This window comes from Pongo abelii, chromosome 1 (genome assembly GCF_028885655.2).
Source record: "Pongo abelii isolate AG06213 chromosome 1, NHGRI_mPonAbe1-v2.0_pri, whole genome shotgun sequence".
Classification (NCBI taxonomy): domain Eukaryota; kingdom Metazoa; phylum Chordata; class Mammalia; order Primates; family Hominidae; genus Pongo; species Pongo abelii.
In genome coordinates, this window is record NC_071985.2 from 18,520,493 (window position 1) to 18,538,613 (window position 18,121).

At 46.8% G+C, this 18,121-nt stretch overlaps 1 protein-coding gene across 1 annotated transcript in view; it reads right to left on the reverse strand.

Annotated features, from left to right (window-relative positions):
• Positions 1 to 18,121, reverse strand: part of CAPN9 (calpain 9) — a 53,866-nt gene that overhangs the window by 11,252 nt on the left and 24,493 nt on the right. Inside the window, exons 8-14 of the mRNA XM_054548139.1 lie at positions 15,777 to 15,854; positions 11,278 to 11,438; positions 10,079 to 10,236; positions 9,707 to 9,915; positions 4,399 to 4,435; positions 2,806 to 2,886; positions 194 to 251 (exon numbers count right to left, since the gene is read on the reverse strand). Coding sequence (XP_054404114.1) covers positions 194 to 251; positions 2,806 to 2,886; positions 4,399 to 4,435; positions 9,707 to 9,915; positions 10,079 to 10,236; positions 11,278 to 11,438; positions 15,777 to 15,854 — 782 coding nt within the window. The remainder of the gene's footprint in view (positions 1 to 193; positions 252 to 2,805; positions 2,887 to 4,398; positions 4,436 to 9,706; positions 9,916 to 10,078; positions 10,237 to 11,277; positions 11,439 to 15,776; positions 15,855 to 18,121) is intronic.

The following is an 18,121-nucleotide window of genomic DNA, read 5'->3' on the forward strand; positions in this document are numbered from 1 at the left end:
AGAATTTTCTACTATAAACCTGCATCATTGTTGGAATCAGGAAAACAAACAATGAAAGCTATTTTTAAAGTCTACCTATAAATCAGCCCTGGGAAGCAGATCTGCAGCTCGGAGGAGCAGGGAGGGGACCCAGGCAGTGTGGTCGCTCGTCCCTCCATAGGCGCCCCAGGACCCCGATGGGGTCGGTACTTACTCTTTTGCAGCACAGCATTTAAAACATACTCAAGTTCCTCTGCTGTCACCTCCATGTCCTGTTGAAGTGGAGACAATTGTTTTTTATAGCCCTTGGCACCTTCTTTTTTAGGTTTTTTTGTTTTAAATCAGTTCTGAGCTTGATTTGGCTCAAGTGACAGACCAGCCTTCAGGACCCTGCTGTGGGCAGATGTACCTATCTCCTGTGTAGCTGCAACTACGTGTCTCATATGTCACATGTTTTAGGGACATGCCAGCCCAACTAGGAGAGAGCCTAACTTGAGAGACATCCGAATTCAGGAAAGTGCATGGAAAGCTGGGCAGGGCAAGGCAGTGGTTTCCCAACTTCCCTGAGGGTCAGAACCACTCCTGGAATTGTCCTAAGCTCCTCAGATGGTTCCTATGTTGGAGGTAGTTTGGGAAAACCAGACTGAGTCTTCCTCTGCACAGTAGAACCGCCTGCAGAGCTTTAAAACAGTCCTGCATCTGGGGCTTACCCCAGGGAAACTTGAAATCAGAGGTCCTGAGAATACGGTCCTATTTTTAAGACCTAGGAGTTGATTTAGAATTAAGAATAAGGGTGAATTTCAGAATCATGGATCTAAGGTGCTCCAGGAAATCTCAGCAGCCCCCACCCCAGAAGCTGGTTAGAAATGGAGAGTCTCAAACCTTGCCCTGAGTCTTAGGCTTTTTTTTTTTTTTTTTTTTTTTTTGATACAGGGTCTTGCCCTGTCATCCAGATTGGAGTACAGTAGTGTGACCACAACTGACTGCAGCCTCAATTTCCCACACTCAAGCAATCCTCCTACCTCAGCCTTCCAAGTAGCTGGGACTATAGGCATGCACCACCATGCTGGGCTGATTATTTTTGCAGAGATGGGCTCTCCCTATGTTGCCCAGGATGCTCTTGACCTGTTGATGAGGAATCTGTGTTTTTTTCCCAGGATGCCCAGGTGACTTTATGCACATGCGTGTTTGAGTAGCACTGACATAGACCTCATTTTGGTCAGGGTTTTGCACTAGCCGTGTGTTATGCTGTGGAGTGCTTCTAACACATGTCCGTCCTGAAGCCTCTGGGCCTGGGGAATGGGGGTTTGGGATGTTTGGTGTTGGTAAGAAAGCAGTGCCCCAGCCAGGCCTCACTGAAAGAGGAGGAAAGAGAAATGGAGCCATGTGCCCAAGTCATCCAACTACTTGGAAGAAGAGCAGGACATGAGTCAAGGAGGGCTGAACTCTAGAGGTACTTTTTTGATTGTTAATAAAGGTCGACTGAAACTCCTGCAACATTCACCGCTTCCCTCCCAAACTCTGGATCTCCATCTGACAACTCCTGTCCCTCCCGCATGAACCTCTTTAACTCCTCTGAGCCTGTCTTGCTGGGTCTGACCCAGCATGCTCCAGATAGCACCTGGAGCAGGGAGGTCACCACTGCCTTCCCCCCTCACCATGCTCTGTCCCGCCCAGGGCTGCACTCAGCCACCCTTCCTGCTGTACTTTAAGCAGTCACATGAGCCCCCCTTTTCTCCATCCAATCCTGTGGTCCCCTAATTTCCCTGCCTTGCCTGTTTATTGCAGTGCCTAATATACTACCATCAGACAGCCCCTAGGTTTAGATATCACCCCTCCAAGTGACCCCTTTCATAATTCAGGAGCTCCCGTTTGGGGAAACACATGAAGCTAATAGAGTCATTAGCACCTTGACATGAATTAGTTCATCAGCTCATTTTATTTATGGCTCCAAGAGAACACCTCTGGGGCAGTTTCTAGGAAGACTTCCCTCCCCTGACCCCAGCAGGTGGAGGAAGAGCCTGGATCTGTGTGAGGCTCCATCCAGTGTCCCCAAAAAGGAAGCTGAGCAGTGGAAAGAGCTAGGATAGGGTGGGGGACAGGAAGTTGCAATTGAATAGGGACTTCCTTGAACATGATCCCCTTTACCACAGCAGACAGAGTATTCTAATGGCAGTGATTTTCAGGCAGAGTTCAAAGGAGCCACCTCTTCAAGGCTTGCTCCAGCCTCCCAAAGAAAGAACCTGGGGCCAGGCGTGGTAGCTCATGCCTGTAATCCCAGCACTTTGGGAGGCTGAGGCCAGAGGATTGCTTGAGCCTAGGAGTTTGAGACCAGCCTGGGTGACATAGCAAGACTCTTTATTTATTTATTTATTTATTTATTTATTTATTTATTTATTTAACTAGCTAAGCATGATGGCATGTGCCTATAGTCCCGGCTACTCAGGAAGCTGAGGTGATAGGATCTCTTGAGCCCATGAGTTTGAGGCTGCAGTGAGCTAGGCTTATACCACTGCACTCCAGCCAGGGCAACAGAGTGAGACCCTGTCTGAAACAAAACAGAACTAAAAAACAAAGCATCTGGGCCTATTCTGAGCTTCTTTGGGCTCACTGGCCCCATCCACAGCTGCAGACTGTGTAAGTAAGAGATGTTGTAAACAGGGTGGCCTTTGGGCCTTCAAAGATCAGTGCTGGTCTTACTTTGCAACAAGCTCCATCATGCCTCAGAATGACATTGCTGACCAACCCAACGACTGCAACCCTTTGCTAGGAAGCCAGGCCCAGGCCCTCAGCCTGGTGGGGAGATGGAAGAGGGGTGTGTCTTACCTCACCAGCGACTTGTTTGAACAGAGCTCGAAACTGCTGCTCCTCCTCTGTCTCCTGGTCAGGTGGAGTTGGCTTTGGAGGCTAAAAAACAGCCAAAGAAACTTGCACAAAATGATCCACAAAAAAGAAACATGACAAAAATAGCAGGAAAGAAGCCAGGACCCTCTGTGCCCAGCCCCATGTCACCCTCCTGAGGCGGTGTGCACAAGCTGTGTCCTATAGCGTGAGGAACATTTTCTCATGAAGGCTCTTTTAGAAGGTGAGACTAGAAGGACTTTATTAGCTGGACCTGTGGAACCCTTCTGCCTTACAGACGAGGAGGCCAAAGGACCTTGACCCGTGCCTAAGTTAGGTCCTGGCCATTGGATTCTCATGCTTCCTGCTCTTCCTCTGGCTTACTTCTTCTTGCCACCCTGGACTGGAATGACTTTACTTCATCATCTGTTTTGATAGCTGGTAAAATCGTTGAAGGCAAGAGTCTGTTTCTAGCACTAAGCTCTGGGCTTGGTATATAGAAAGAGCTCAGTAAATGTTTTGGGTGATTTTTGGTTTCTTTGTTTTTTTAGCACCATTAATAAGCTGTGCCCCAGCATGGAATAGCAAATTCCCTCCTAAAAGCTCCCTCTGCTGTCCCTGGACGTGTCAGACTGTTTCCAGCTACAGTATCTCAGGGCCTTTTGAGGAGTCCTCCAGCCCTTGGACGAGGGTAAAGCCACCCCCATGTCTCCCCTTCCACACACACATAACATAGGGGAGATGTAATGTGTTCCCCTGAGTCCACAATAAAAAACATCTCCCTGCCTCTCTGGTTTTCTTTTCATTGATTAGATTTCTTAAAATACGATTAAAAGATAGTCTACCCCCTTCAGAAGCGGCAGCCTCCTCTCAGGTGGAGTTGGTAGTGTGAAAGTTATTGAGTCAAAATGAAGTCACTAATGTTAAGAAAACCCTGACAAATAGAGCTCAGGAAGGCCAGAAGGTTCTCATGCTTATTTGCCTGATAACAAAAATATCACAAAAGGCTGCAAAAACCACAACCTTTCACAGAGGCCCTTGCAACCACTCACAAAAATACTTCTACCTCTGCCTAGCAACTGCCTGTCCAACATCAGACTGGCTTCACTTTTGTTATTGATCTTCATAGCCAAGGATAATTATTTCAAAACAATTATGTAATCCTTCTCATTTTTTCTTTAAAAACCTTTGTCTTCCTTTACCTCCCCAAATATGTCATAGTTTACTACAGCATGCGCCTTCCCATTGCACTGCTTTACCCCTAAATAAATAGCTTTTCTTTTAGAGAGTGTCTCTGTGTTTGTTATTTCAGTTGACAGTAGCACAGAGGAAGATGACATCGAACAGAACTTTATACCAAGCACCCACCTCACTCCCATGCCAGGTCCTTGTGGACTAGAAGAGCATAGACTAGAACACACACATCTTGGTTTCCAGGAGGTTAGAATCATAGATGCTTACTTGATTGCATATAACCATCCCTGAACTGCAGAGTTTTACATGATGCTGTGATTAGAAGGAAGGTTTCCAGAACCATCACCTGAATCCTATACTCCATAGCAACATCAGAAGACTCACCTCAGGAAGGTCAATGTCTACATTTCCATCCATATCCCTGTAGGGGCAGAAAAACACACTGCCTCAATTGTGGATAAACTTCCCATTGGGATCTGCAGAGCTGAAGAGCCCAGAGCCGTGGGAAGGTTCTGTCCCTTTGAATCCCTTATTGTTCAGTGCTGTTTCCACTTCACAGAGTTTGCAGACCCCATGCATTGACACCCCCACCCTTAGTCACTTAGACCTTGCTCAGAATGCAAATAAGAGGGACAGCCATTGTGTTAGACCATTCTTGCATGGCTATAGAGAAATAACAGAGACTAGGTAATTTATAAAGAAAAGAGATTTGATTGGCTCACGGTTCTACAGGCTTTACAGGAGCACAGTCCTGCTTCTAAGGAGGCCTCAGGAAACTTACAATTATAGCAGAAGGTGAAGGGGGAGCAGGCAAGTCACATGGAAAAAGCAGGAGCAGGGTGGTGTGGGGGAGTTGCCACATACCCTTAAACAATAAGATCTCAGGCAAACTCACTATTGTGAAGACAGCACCAAGCCATGAGAGATCCGCCCCCATGACCCAAACACCTCCCATCAAGCCCCACCTCCAACACTGGGGATTACAATTCAACATCAGATTTGGTGGGGACACATATTCAAACTATATCATTCTGCCGTGGCCCCTCAAATCTCATGTCCTTCTCACACTGCAAAATATAATCATGCCTTCCCAAGAATCCCCCAAAGTCTTAAGTCATTCCAGCATTAACTCAAAAGTCCAAAGTCCAAAGTCTCACCTGAGATAAGGCAAGTCCCATCACCTATGAGCCTGTCAAATCAAAATCAAGTTCCAAGATATATAAATTCCATTTTATACTTCCAAAATACAATGGGAGTATAGGCATTGGGTAAACATTCCCGTTCCAAAAGGCCAAAAGAAAGGGGCTACAGGCCCCATGCAAGTTTGAAACCCAGCAGGGCAGTCATTAAATCTTAAAGCTCCAAAATGATCTCCTTTGACTCCATGTCCTACATCCAGGGAACACTGGTACAAAGGGAGGAATCCCAAGGCCTTGGAAAGCTCTGTCCCTGTGACTTTGGCTGCTGTCATGGTTGTTGAGTGCCTGTGGCTTTTCCAGGCTCGAGGTGCAAGCTGCGGGTGGATCCCCCATTCTTGGGTCTGGAGGATGATGGCTGCCTTCCCACAGTTCCACTAGGCAGTACCCCAGTGGGGACTCTGTGCGATACCTCGAACCTCTCATTTCCCCGTCTGCATAGCCCTAGTAGAAGTTCTCTGTGAGGGCTCTGTCCCTGCAGCAGGCTTTTGCCTGGGCATCCAGGCTTTTCCATACGTCCTCTGAAATCTAGGTGGAGGCTGCCAAGCCTCATTCAGTCTTGCATTCTGTGTGCCTGCAGGCTTAACACCATATGGAAGCCGTCAAGGCTTATGGCTCGCACTCTTGCACCCTCTGAAGCAGTAGCCCAAACTGTATCTGGTGCCTTTGAGCAGAGACTGGAGCTGGAGCAGCTGGGATGCAGGTAACAGTGTCCTGAGGCTGCATAGGGCAGTGGCGCCCTAGGCCTGGCCCATGAAGCCATTTTTTTCCTCTTAGGCCTCTTGGCCTGTGATGGGAGGAGGTGCTGCTGCAAAGGTCTCTAAAATGCCTTTGAGGCCTTTTCCCCATTGTCTTGCTTATAGCACTTGGTTCCTTTTTAGTTATGTAAATATCTCTAGCAAGTTGTTGCTCCACAGCCTGCTTGAATTCCTCTCTCGAAAAAGCTTTTTCTTTCTCTGCTGTATAGCCAGGCTGCAAATTTTCCAAACTTTTATGCCCTACTTCCCTTTTAAATGTATATATTCCAGCTTTAAGTCATATCTTTGCTCCCACATCTGAGTATAGGTTGTTAGAAGCAGCCAGGTCACATCCTGAATGCTTTGCTGCTTAGAAATTTCTTCTTCCAGATACCCTAAATCATCACTATGAAGTTCAAACTTCCACAGATCCCTAGGGCATGGACACAATTCAGCCAAGTTCTCTGCTAAGGCATAACACACATAACCTTTGCTTCAGTTTCCAATAAGTTCCTCCTTTCCATCTGAGACCTTGGCAGCCTGAACTTCATTGTTCATATCACTATCAACAGTTTGGCCATAACTATTTAACCAGCCTCTAAGAAGTTCTAAACTTTTCCTCATCTTCCTGTCTTCTTCTGAGGCCTTCAAACTCTTCCAACCTCTGCCTGTTATCTAGTTCCAAAGTCACTTCTACATTTTCAGTTATCTTTATAACAATGCCCCACTCTTCTGTACCAATTTTCTGTATTAGGCTGTTCTTGTACTGCTATAAAGAAATACCTAAGACTAATTTACAAAGAAAAGAGGTTCAATTGGCTCACAATTCTGCAGGCTTTACAAGGAAGCATGGTGTATTCCCTAGAAGTTAACTTAAATCCTTGACTTCTAGGAAGGCCTAGGAAACTTACAATCATGGTAGAAGGGGGAAGAGTCATGTCACATGGCAAAAGCAGGAGCAGGGGTGGGGCAGGTGCCACATACTATTAACCACATCTCACAAGAATTCACTCAGTATCACGAGGGTAGCACCAAGCCATGAGGGATCCACACCCATGACCCAAACATCTCCCACCAGGCTCCACCTCCCACATTGGGGATTACAATTCAACTTCAGATTTGATGGGGACACATATTCAAACTATATCAGCCATCACCAAGAACTTGTGAATTCTGGATTTATGAAACTAAAAGAAGTTAGGCCAGCAGTCACTCCTTATTTCTTTGGTGTACTTTAACAAGGGCAACTGATAAAGTGTTTGTAGAATAGTAGCACCTCCAAAGACCCATAAACAGTGCAGTTGCATTACACATTCACTCTCCATGAACTTTGCATCTTCAAAGGAGATACATATCTGTTGGAGACCATTCAGCCTATTGAGTGGTATGCATTGGGGAGGGGGTGCATTTTAAAAGATTACAAAGTTGAATCAGAACCAAAAAGACCACCTTTTTTTTTAGACAGAGTCTCACTCTGTGGCACAGGCTGGAGTGCAATGGCATGATCTCGGCTCACTGCAACCTCTGCCTCCTGGGTTTTAAGTGATTCTCCTGCCTCAGCCTCCTGAGTAGCTGGGATTACAGGCACGTGCCACCATGCCCAGCTAATTTTGTATTTTTAGTAGAGATAGGGTTTCTGCATGTTGGCCAGGCTGGTCTCAAACTCCTGACTTCAGGTAATCCTCCTGCCTCGGCCCCCCAAAGTACTGGGATTACAGGCATGAGCCACCGTGCCTGGCCTAAAGACCACCTTTTGAAGCTGCATCCCTAACTCCTGCCTCTCCTCACAGATGTAAATTCCTGATTCCACTGGTGGGCTTGGGGAGGGATGGGTGTCTCTGTGCTTATGTTAGGGAAAAAGAGGAAAAATGATGCAATCATGCTTTTTTGCTATTCACATATTTAGGGGGACTTGTAGTATTTGGATAGTAGTAATATTAAGAGGAGGAGCAGGCTTCAGCTTTTGATGATGCTAAAAGCATTTGGAGGAATACAGTCTTATAGACTAAAACTTGAAGGGCTCTCAAAGAAAAACTGATACAAAGTCAAAGGGAATACAAATAAACATTAACATCAAATGGGGGTAGTCCTCCCTTTCCTCCTCATCCCCTGGGCATCCATAACATAACCCTTTCAGAACTTTTGTTTGTTTGATTAGGAGCCTGTCTGAGAGCTAAACCAATGCAAACAGAGCTCAGTGTGAATTTTTACTAAGCTACAGAGCTGATTCTTATACTCAATATCATAGCAGATTAAAGTATCTTGTTCAGAGCAAGATTGAGTATGCAGTTTTTTTGCCATGTACAAGTCACCTTATGCATGTCAGTGACTCTGAGCTCACCCCACTAATGAGATAGAGAACAAGAGGCATGGCATTGGCATAACTTGGGTCTCTTGTTCTTGCCACCCATAAGAGATGTCAATCTGCATTGATCTCATACAGGGTACTTTTGTGGGAACAGATACTAGGATATTTATCCGCATCTTCTACTAGTATCTGGGAGAAGGCTGGAGAAAAATTCTCCGGTAGAGTGTTTAAAAATTAAAGACTTTTCTGCATCTATTTAGCCAAGAGAAAGAACCATGCCTTTTGTAATCAGCTTGGGAAACCCCACTAGACTTCATAATTGAGAGTCTTTTCAATGAATGCCACCAATCTAATTCTCTCTCACTAAACGAAAGATGAAACTAGAGTGAGTCATCTATTCACAGCTGTCTCTCTTGTTAACTCTGTGCAGATTGATCTTTTGTTGGAGACTTATCTAGCTTAAATACAGAATTAGCAGATTTTAGCATTCTCCGTAATCTTTAGAATATCGTCATTGGGAAAAGAAATGGATTCCTCTATCTCGAACCATTTTTCCCCCTGTGCCACAGAGCAACCAATGGTGAATGGGTAGTAATGGGAAACATTTTCCATAGAAGTAACTGATATAAAATAATTTCGCTAAGACACTGTGAGGAAAATGTGGTGGAATATTGGGTATGTAAAATGAGAGGCAGATTTGCCAACATTTATTTAAATTGGAGCTGAAAGAACATGTCATTCTTAAAATTTGCAATAGCCACTCCCTTCATCATGCCCAGAAATATCTAGCATCCCTGCATGTGGCTCTTATCCCAGAAGCTTCTTGGTAATAGGGTCTGAAAAATGAAGGTCTCCACCCAAGAACGTCTTGTGAGCATGACTCTGGGACCAGTAGAAAAGAGCAACTTTTCAATGGTTTGCTTGAGGGAGGGAGGAGCAGAGCTAGAAGGGATATGTGCCTTGCCTTGCAGATAAGTTAAGAAAGTGTCCTGCAGCCTGGCGCGGTGGCTCACTCCTGTAATCCCAGCACTTTGGGAGGCTGAGGCGGGTGGATCACCTGAGGTCAGGAGTTCCAGACCAGCCTGGCCAACATGGTGAAACCCCGTCTCTACTAAAAATACAAAAAAAATTAGCTGGGCGTGGTGGTGGGTGCCTGTAATCCTTGCTACTCGGGAGGCTGAGGCAGGAGAATTGCTTGAACCTGGGAGGCGGAGGTTGCAGTGAGCTGAGATGGTGCCATTGCACTCCAGCCTGAGCAACAAGAGTGAAACTTCGTCTCGAAAAAAAATTAATAATAAGTAAAAGAAAAGAAAGAAACCGTCCTGCCTTGTTTCTCAGGTACACATGGAAAAGGGAAGAATGGAGTCTTGGCTCCAGCAGTTCCCAGGTGACTTCTGTGTGAATAAACCACTAAAAGAAGTGGGATTCTGGAAGCTGTTCCTCTGACTCACCGGGTAATGGCTTTTTTCTCTGAAAAGATTCTCAGACAGAAATCAGCTTCCTGGTGGGGCTCAAAAGTGCTAGGAATCAAGATGTACTCCCCAGGGGGCAGCTTGAACCGGTCGGAGACTTCTCTCAGGTTGATGAACGTCTTGCTTCTGGCTCGAGAAGCGTGGTATCTGAAGAAGTCTTTGTTCAGGTGTTCGTCTTTGTCAGGGCACTGCAATGGGCAAGAAAGGGAGGGGTTTCCTAGGGAAGTTCCTCTTGGCTTTTCGGACACAATTCATGGACTCTTGGTTGAGTCTCAGGTGTGAGACTGAGGAGGAGCCGTGAATTTAGAACTCAGATGGAGAACTCTGAAATGCAATGTGGTTCCCACCTACCTCATAAATGGCATAGCCGATTGTGAGCACATTGGCACCAAATCTCTTGAGTTTCCTTCTATCTTTCTGCATCAGGGCTACAAGGAAACTACACTCCTCCTGCCCCTCATCTTTCTCAGTCAGAGACAATTTTATTTGTGGATTGGTCCAAAAGGTATCTGTCATTTGGGAGAGGTAGATTATTTTCCCCTTTTTAAAAAAAACTCACAAAGACCACGCACACACACACATACACACACACACACACGCACGCACACACCTATCCGCTCTCATTATATATCCTACCAAACATGAGAAAGTAATACCTTCTCTCCCTGTTCAATAAGCCCTCCTACCCTACTTTTGATAATCCCCAGTGAGAATGCAAAGTATCCTCTCTTTCATTTCCACCTTCTCTTCAACCATTTCCTATGCAGTTTTTAAGGACATTCTTCTGGGTCTAGTCTGCTAAAGCTTGTTCCATCTTTTTTTTTTTTTCCACTTAGTATTTCAAAGGAGAGTGTAGTGGACTTCTGGTTGTCCCCCTGGCATCTACTTGATGGTGGGCAGTTTGAGTAGGATTGACCTCGATCACTGCTCCAGCATGAATTCTGATTGGTCTGTGCCAGTCCCTCTTGCCACCGAGGATTGGACAAAGCCAATCAATGCATAACATTCACTGGACAATATTGGCTCAAGGAATTTCCAATTAGAGGGAAGTTGAGGACTTTTGTTTGATACCCCCAGGAGCTCTTGCTGTTCGTGTGAATGAGGGCTCAGGAAGCCCTAGATACTGCTGCCAGCCCTCCTGTGATTATAAAGAAAGCCAGACAGAGAAAGAAGTCAACACAGAAAAGAGGGCAGAACAGTGAATTACAAGCAGATGGAACCAGGGCTCTGATAGAACTGTGCCTGAAGCCCACCCTACTTTTCCTCTGAGCTCTTCAATTATGTGAGATAACAAATCCTTTCTATTGTTAAACTGGCATGAGTCATGCTTTCCATTACTTGCAATGGAAAATAACCTAAGTGGTAAAACAAAGGAGGTTTCCCCAAACAATTCTTATCCAACTAAATCTTTGCAGCCTTTTTTTCCCAGTCATTTTTGAAATCTTACTATGTTTTAGGCTTTCTCTGAGGACCCGGCCCTTATCCTTTGGTGTCCTGGGTTGGAAAGGACACTTGGGAGTGGCAGAGAGAGTGACAGGCAGCCTACCTACCCAGGAAATTGCGGCAGCCCCCAGCCGTGGAGCCGCGAACCCAGCTTCCCTGATGGACCGTCACCTCCCATTTGTGGATGGCGTCTTCCTCCAGGGCATCGGGAGTGAGGTTGCAGATCTCCACTTTGTCAAAGTGGGCCTTGAAGTCCTTAAATGCCATCCTGCAGCAAAGTGGAGAGACACGATGCACAGGAGGGCGATGGGGAGGGCATCATCTATTCACTCATTCATTAAATCATTCACTTATTCATTAAATCATCTCGTTCCTGTCCGCAAGGAGTGGGGGGACTGCAAAGTGTGGGGAGATAGAAAATTTTTTAAAAGTAAAATAAAGGTTAAAAAGGTAAAAACCAGGGTAAAAATATAGATTGATTGTAGATGTTAAGTGCTACAGAGAAAAACCAAATTGGGCTGAAGGATGGGAGTGTAGGGATGGGATGCTATTTTAAACAGGGAGGTAAGGGAAGGCTTACTGATGGGGCACATTCTGAGTGGAGGCCTGAACTACCAGGTCCTGGGCAGGGCAGCTCTCTGGGGGTCTAGGCAGATGGACAGCAAGGCCCCGAGGCAGAGAGGTGCTTCAGGTGCTCATGGAACACCAGGAAGGCACGGGGCATCTGTAAGGAATAAGATCAAGAGATCATAGTAGGTCAAGTAGGTATAGGGATTTTGGCTTTGACTCTGAGAAGATGGAGAGCCATTGGAAGGCAGTAAACAGACGAGTCACATGCTTCATGGCTGCTGTGTTGAGAACAGACTTTGAGGACACAGGTGGAAGCAGAGAGGCAGCTAGGAAGTTAGTGCCGGTGTCCAAGTGAGAGACAAGTGTGGCTTGGTCCAGGCTGATGGCATGGGAGGTGATGAACAGTGGCCAGATTTGAGGCACATTCCAAAGGTAAATTTTACAGGATTTGCTAATGGACTGGATGTGGGGAAGGAGAGAATGAAAGGAATCAGGATGTTTGGTTTAAGTGACTGGAAGGATGGAGATGGGGAAGGCTGTGTGGGGTAGTTTGAGAGAGAAGCTCAGGAGGTCAGGTTTGGGCACGTGAATCTGAGATGTCTATTATACATTCAAGGAGAGATGTTAAGTAGACCATTGAATATGTGACTCTGGCATCCTGGGGAAAGGAGCTGAAGATAGAAACCTGAGAATTAGTGTAAAGATAGTTTTTAAAGTCAAGAGACCAGACGAGACGCCTAAAGAGTGGGAATAGACAGCCAGGAGGGGGACCATGGATGGGGTCCTGGGACACCTCAGTGCTAACAGGTTAGGGAGATGAGAGGGGGCCAGGACAGGATGTTGGGAAGGAGCTCAGGTAGGAGGAGGACCACCAGGGCGTGTGGTCCCCCACAATCCAGCACGTCAAGGGCTCCTGATGGATCAAGATAACCCGATCGAGCAAAGTGAGAGTCAGTGGCGTCCCTGGCAAGATCAGGGTGAGTGGGGTGGTGGGGCACACTCATAGCTGAGTGGAGTCGAGAGAGTAAGGGAGAAGAGGAACTGGCAGGCTTGCTGTAGAGGACAGGAGAGAGCTGGGTCGGTCACTTGAGTGGGCCAAGAGAGACTTTTTTTTTCCTTTGCAGGTAGGAGAAATGATAGTGTTGGAGTGCTAAGATGAATGATTCAGAAGAAGGGGGAATTCATACACAAGGGGAGAGAAGAGAGTTGCAGGAGGTACATCCTAGAGCAGGTGAATGATGGAAAGAGGCTACACAGGGCTTCAGAGTCAGGATTCCAGGAGGAAGGGCTCCACGCACAGAGTGCATGATTTAACATCACCCATCACCTTGGGCAGGCTCAGCCCAGGTGTCGGGGCAGCTCCTTCAAGAGGGGCAGGGCAATGGATCCCTCACATGGACGCTCTTCTTTGTGGAGCCTCCTGCTGTAAATTTCCAAGTTTCCTCTGCCTGGCTTCTCCCACTGTCTGCACCAGACCTTCCTTGCACTAGCCTGACCTCAGGTAGCCTCTCAAACCCTAGTTTCTACCTCCTGCTCATATACAGCAATTACTGTGATGGTACTAATTCCAGAACTCCGCTTTCTTCCTGCAGTTTTTGCTCCTCTCTTGTAACCCCCTAACTCAAAGTCCCCTGTACTTCAAAATTCAAAGTTTATCTGTAATTTCTAATTTGACAGCTTGGGAATCACTCAAGCACCCTGCATGTTTTCCACAAATCTGGGGAACCTAAACCCTCATGGTTCCTGAAGCAGAGATGGCTGGCAGTCATCAGCACAGGACCAGGACTGCACCCCACTCCTTCCATTTGGGAATAGAATGTGAGCCGTGACGCATTTACTTCTGAGTCAAGATTTTTAGAAAGTGAGAGTGTCTTTTTCAATTTTTTATTTTATTCTTCTCTTCTGCTGGCTATGTGCAGATGATGATGTGACCTTAGAAGATGGCAGAGCCACACAATGGAAGGCGTTTGGGTCCCTGAATCACTGTATCAACAGAGCCACCCACAGAATATGAACATCCTCCCTGGACTGTCACAATGAGCGAGGAAAAAACTTTACTGTGTTTGAGCCTTCATATATTTGGGGCCTATTCACTACTGCAGCTAGTGTTACCTTGAGTCATTGGTGCCTTGAATTACGGAACTGCCGTAACAAAATTCTAAAATATGTTAGCAGCTGGGCAAGAGGGAACACGGAACTGTTGGAGCTGGAAAATGGATATCTATGTTATGTAGTGACAAAACATTGGGTAAATCTGTTGCATGTCATTATGGACTGAATGTTTGTGGCCTCCCCTAAATTCATATGTTGAATCCTAACCCTCAAAGTAGTAGTGTCAGGAGGTGGGGCCTTTGGGAAGTGACTAGGTTGTGAGGGTGGAGCCCTCATGGATGGGGTTAGTGCCATTATAAAAGAGCCCCAGAGAGCTGCCTTGCCCTCTTTCTGTCATGTGAGGACTGAGTGAGAAGGATCCATCTATAAATCAGAAACAGGGCCCTCCACAGACATAGGTTCTGCCTGTGTCATCTTCTTGGACTTCCTGGTATCTAGAACTGTGAGAAATAAATTCCTGTTCTTTGTAAGCTACCCAGTCTATGGTATTTTTTTTATAGCCACCCAAATAGACTAAGACAACTATAAAAATACAGAAGGCAGAACAAATCACTACTGAGGCTGTGTTCTATGGGAAAAGAATGAAAAAGGCTGGAATAGTCATGGTTTTGGGTTGTTGTTGTTTTTTTTTTGTTTTTTTTTTTTTTTGAGATGGAGTCTCACTCTGTTGTCCAGGCTAGAGTGCAGTGGCACAATCTCAGCTCACTGCAAGCTCCACCTCCTGGGTTCATGCCATTCTCCTGCTCAGCCTCACAAGTAGCTGGGACTATAGGCGCCTGCCATCACGCCTGGCTAATTTTTTGTATTTTTAGCAGGGATGGGGTTTCACTGTGTTAGCCAGGATAGTTTCAATCTCCTGACCTTGTGATCCACCTGCCTTGGCCTCCCAAAGTGCTGGGATTACAGGCATGAGCCACCGTGCCCGGCTGCTGTATTTTAAAAGCTGTTACAAGAAAGAGATGAGCTCAGGCAAGACTTGATTGGTTGGAGCACATGAAAGGGAATAGAGCCAGAAATCAGAAATTTGGTCTTGCAGGGTTAGAAGGGCCAACTTCTAGAACCCAAACAGGAAGAAATAAGACTGAAAAAGATTCTAGAGATGAAGGCCCAATACAAATATTCAATTAAACAAAGAGATTCAGGCCAAGGGAAAGTCCAGAGTAGAAATGTTTCCTTCCTACGTAGGTCGATATCTTTAGATGCTCTCAGGGCAGCTGCCTTCAAAGGTACCTCTCACCAAGGTGGGTGTGGAGGGAATGGACCCTGTGAGCAGCAGGGCTGCCTGTCTTCAAATTCACTGTGTAAACCCGGATGACAAAGAGTGCCAAGGAGGTGTGTCAGGCTGGAGACCAGAGGCTCTTCCTCTATTGGATTGCAGGAACCCCCTGAAGACTCTTCAACAAACCGAGAGCTGGGGTGAGCCCCCACCAAGAGAGGAGGGAGATTAAATTTCCCTCTAATCTGGGTGTATATGAGGGGTCTGAGACAGATGAATTTGATTTGCCAAAAATGGAGAGAGAAGGCTGGGCACGGTGGCTCATACCTGTAATTCCAGCACATTGGGAGGCCGAGGTGGGTGGTTTCCTTGAGGTCAGGGGTTCGAGACTAGCCTGGCCAACATGGTGAAACCCCATCTCTACTAAAGATACGAAATGAGTCAGGCGTGGTGGCGCATGCCTGTACTCGCAGCTACTTGGGAGGCTGAGGCAGGAGTATCACTTGAACCTGGGAGGCAGAGGTTGCAGTGAGACGAGATCGCACCGCTGCACTCCAGCCTGGGCAATAAGAGCAAAACTCTGTCTCAAAAAAAAAAAAAAAAGAAAAGAAAAAAAAAGGAAAGCGAGAGAGAAACATGGTGCTCCTTACGGCCCAGGGCCATGGGACTTGCTCATATCTGCAGTTTAGACAGGAACAAGCACTGTACCAGAATTCCCCATCATCCAGAGCAGTGTGACACAGACGCTTCTGCTCAGCTGGACCAACAGAACGCCACTCCGGAGAACTAGGAGTAAACAAAATTGGTGTTCAGGCAGAGGTCATGAAGAGCAACAATGGCCTTGATGTGGAACCCACAGTGTGCGGTTATGGAGGAAATAAGACCTGCTTAGTAGCTACTCACTGGGTCTCAAAAATGCACCCAGGGATGTAGCAGCAGGTGAGCCACTGGCCCCCAAATAAGAGGGCTGGTCAGAAAGTACATCTCCAAGTGTTGCTGATGGATAAAATACCCCTGAGGATGATCTGAACCACCGACATGGAAGATTATCTTGGGATAGTCACAAGGCATTGCATGCCCGTGGGGTAGCAGAAGAGCCCGGCTGGAAGCCACAAGTCTGCTGACTTTCGTGCTTGGCCTCCAACTTGCCATGTGACCTGGAGCAGTGCTTGGCCCTTCCTTAATGGATAAGCTGACACTTGGAAAGGTGATAATGCCTTACACTTGCCCATGCTTGATGTTGTCTGTACCCAACACCTTTTGTATGTGACCTCGCTAGCAAGCCAGGTGGGGTTCTGTGAGCTAGGTGTGCCTGTCCTGCAGACAAGAGGGCTCAGTTAGGCCCATAGAAACACTCTCAGGGAAGAGTAGGGGTAGGAATGGCTGCCTGTCACTCTCCAAACTCAGGATTTGTGACTCCAAGTTCATTGCATTTTCTGTGACTCCCACAGCTGCCTCCAAATAGTTCAAAGTAGGTCACCACTGTTGCAGTGCTACAGCCAATGTGGCAGCTCCCTCTCATCCTGCGATCTCGACTCAACCTCAGGGGAGTGTCAGGAGATCCAAGGGGAGATCCAAGGGGAGGATCAGCAGGGACCTGGAGACAGGTCCCTGCTGATCCAGGTCTCGGGCCAGGGTCAGAAGAGTGGAACTGGCAGCCATTATTTACTTTTGGAGCCATTATCCTGAGTGGCTCACATCCAGATAACTGGCCTGACAGGCTGCCCATGTGGTGTCTTCAACTCTTCTCACATGTCACCAGCAGCACAGCGAAGTCAGGGAGTCGAGATGGCGCCTGCCCCTCCCATCACCCATGGAGGCTGCATGAGTGGAAGACAAACTTCATTCCAGGCGTGGCTCCCAGTCAGAATGCACTTCCTTTATTTCTACCTCTGTGAGTCCCAGAAAATGGGAGAAAATGGCCCATTTTCCTTTTATAGGCTACGATCTCAAAGTTGAGGGGCACTGCACATCTTATGTGATGCCGTCTCACTTATTTTGGTTTCAATAGTTCTCTGTGCTTTCCATTTCTGCCAGGAGAGGGAGGCCAATCTCTTCCCTCCTCAACCTGTCTCAGCTCATCTCTGCCAATGCTTCTTGGTTTTCAGAAGGCGGCAGCCAAGGCCAGAGCAGAGGATGGTGGGACGAGAGCCTCCATGGGGATGATGACAGCCTGGAAAGCACAGGCCTGTGTGCTCTGCCCTCACGCTGGGGTCTGGCTAATACAGCAGCGGCTGCACCATGTCTGGTGACCTGATAACTGTGTCTGGACTGAAGACAAACACTGGCTGAGTTTTAACCAAGTTCTAGACTAGCTTCAGATTTCCCCAGAAGCTCAGGGGCCATGGATGTGGCAGGAAAGGCCTTCAGGAACCCAACAAGCAGAGGAGGAGCAACAGCTTCAGGCGGGCCCTGCCACACACCCACACAAACATCCCTGGTTCTTAGTGACCTGGGCCACTTCCCAAGGGACCAGAGCTGGAGGAGCTGTGGGGACACACACAGAAAAGGCAGACCTTTCTTGATAACTGGGGGCCAAAACTCTGGTTAACAGCTCTGTAATAGATGAAATTCCAATTCCATGTCCTCTATTTTTTTTTTCTTTTTTTCTTTAAAAAAAAAAAAAAAAAGAGATGGGGTCAACATGCTCTGTTGCCCAGGCTGGAAAGCAGTGGTGCAATCATAGCTCCCTGCAGCCTCAATCTCTCATACTCGAGTGATCCTCCCACCTCGGCTTCCTGACGTGTTGGGATAATAGGCATGAGCCACCGTGCTCAACCTCACTTCTATTTCTCTGCTGGGCTATTGGGCCTCTGCCATGGTCGGTGACCATCAGAGAGAATCCTATAGTTACATGCTAGGTAATATTTCAGGGATTCCCACAGTCCAAATACACACACACACACAAACACACACGCGCTTATGTACATGCACACTGCTTACTGGAGCTACTCACAACTACAGATAAAGCTTTTCACCATATCACTGGGTTATAAACATCACCATGGGAGGTAACACATTTATATATTGACATAAATACAATTCGTGAAAGT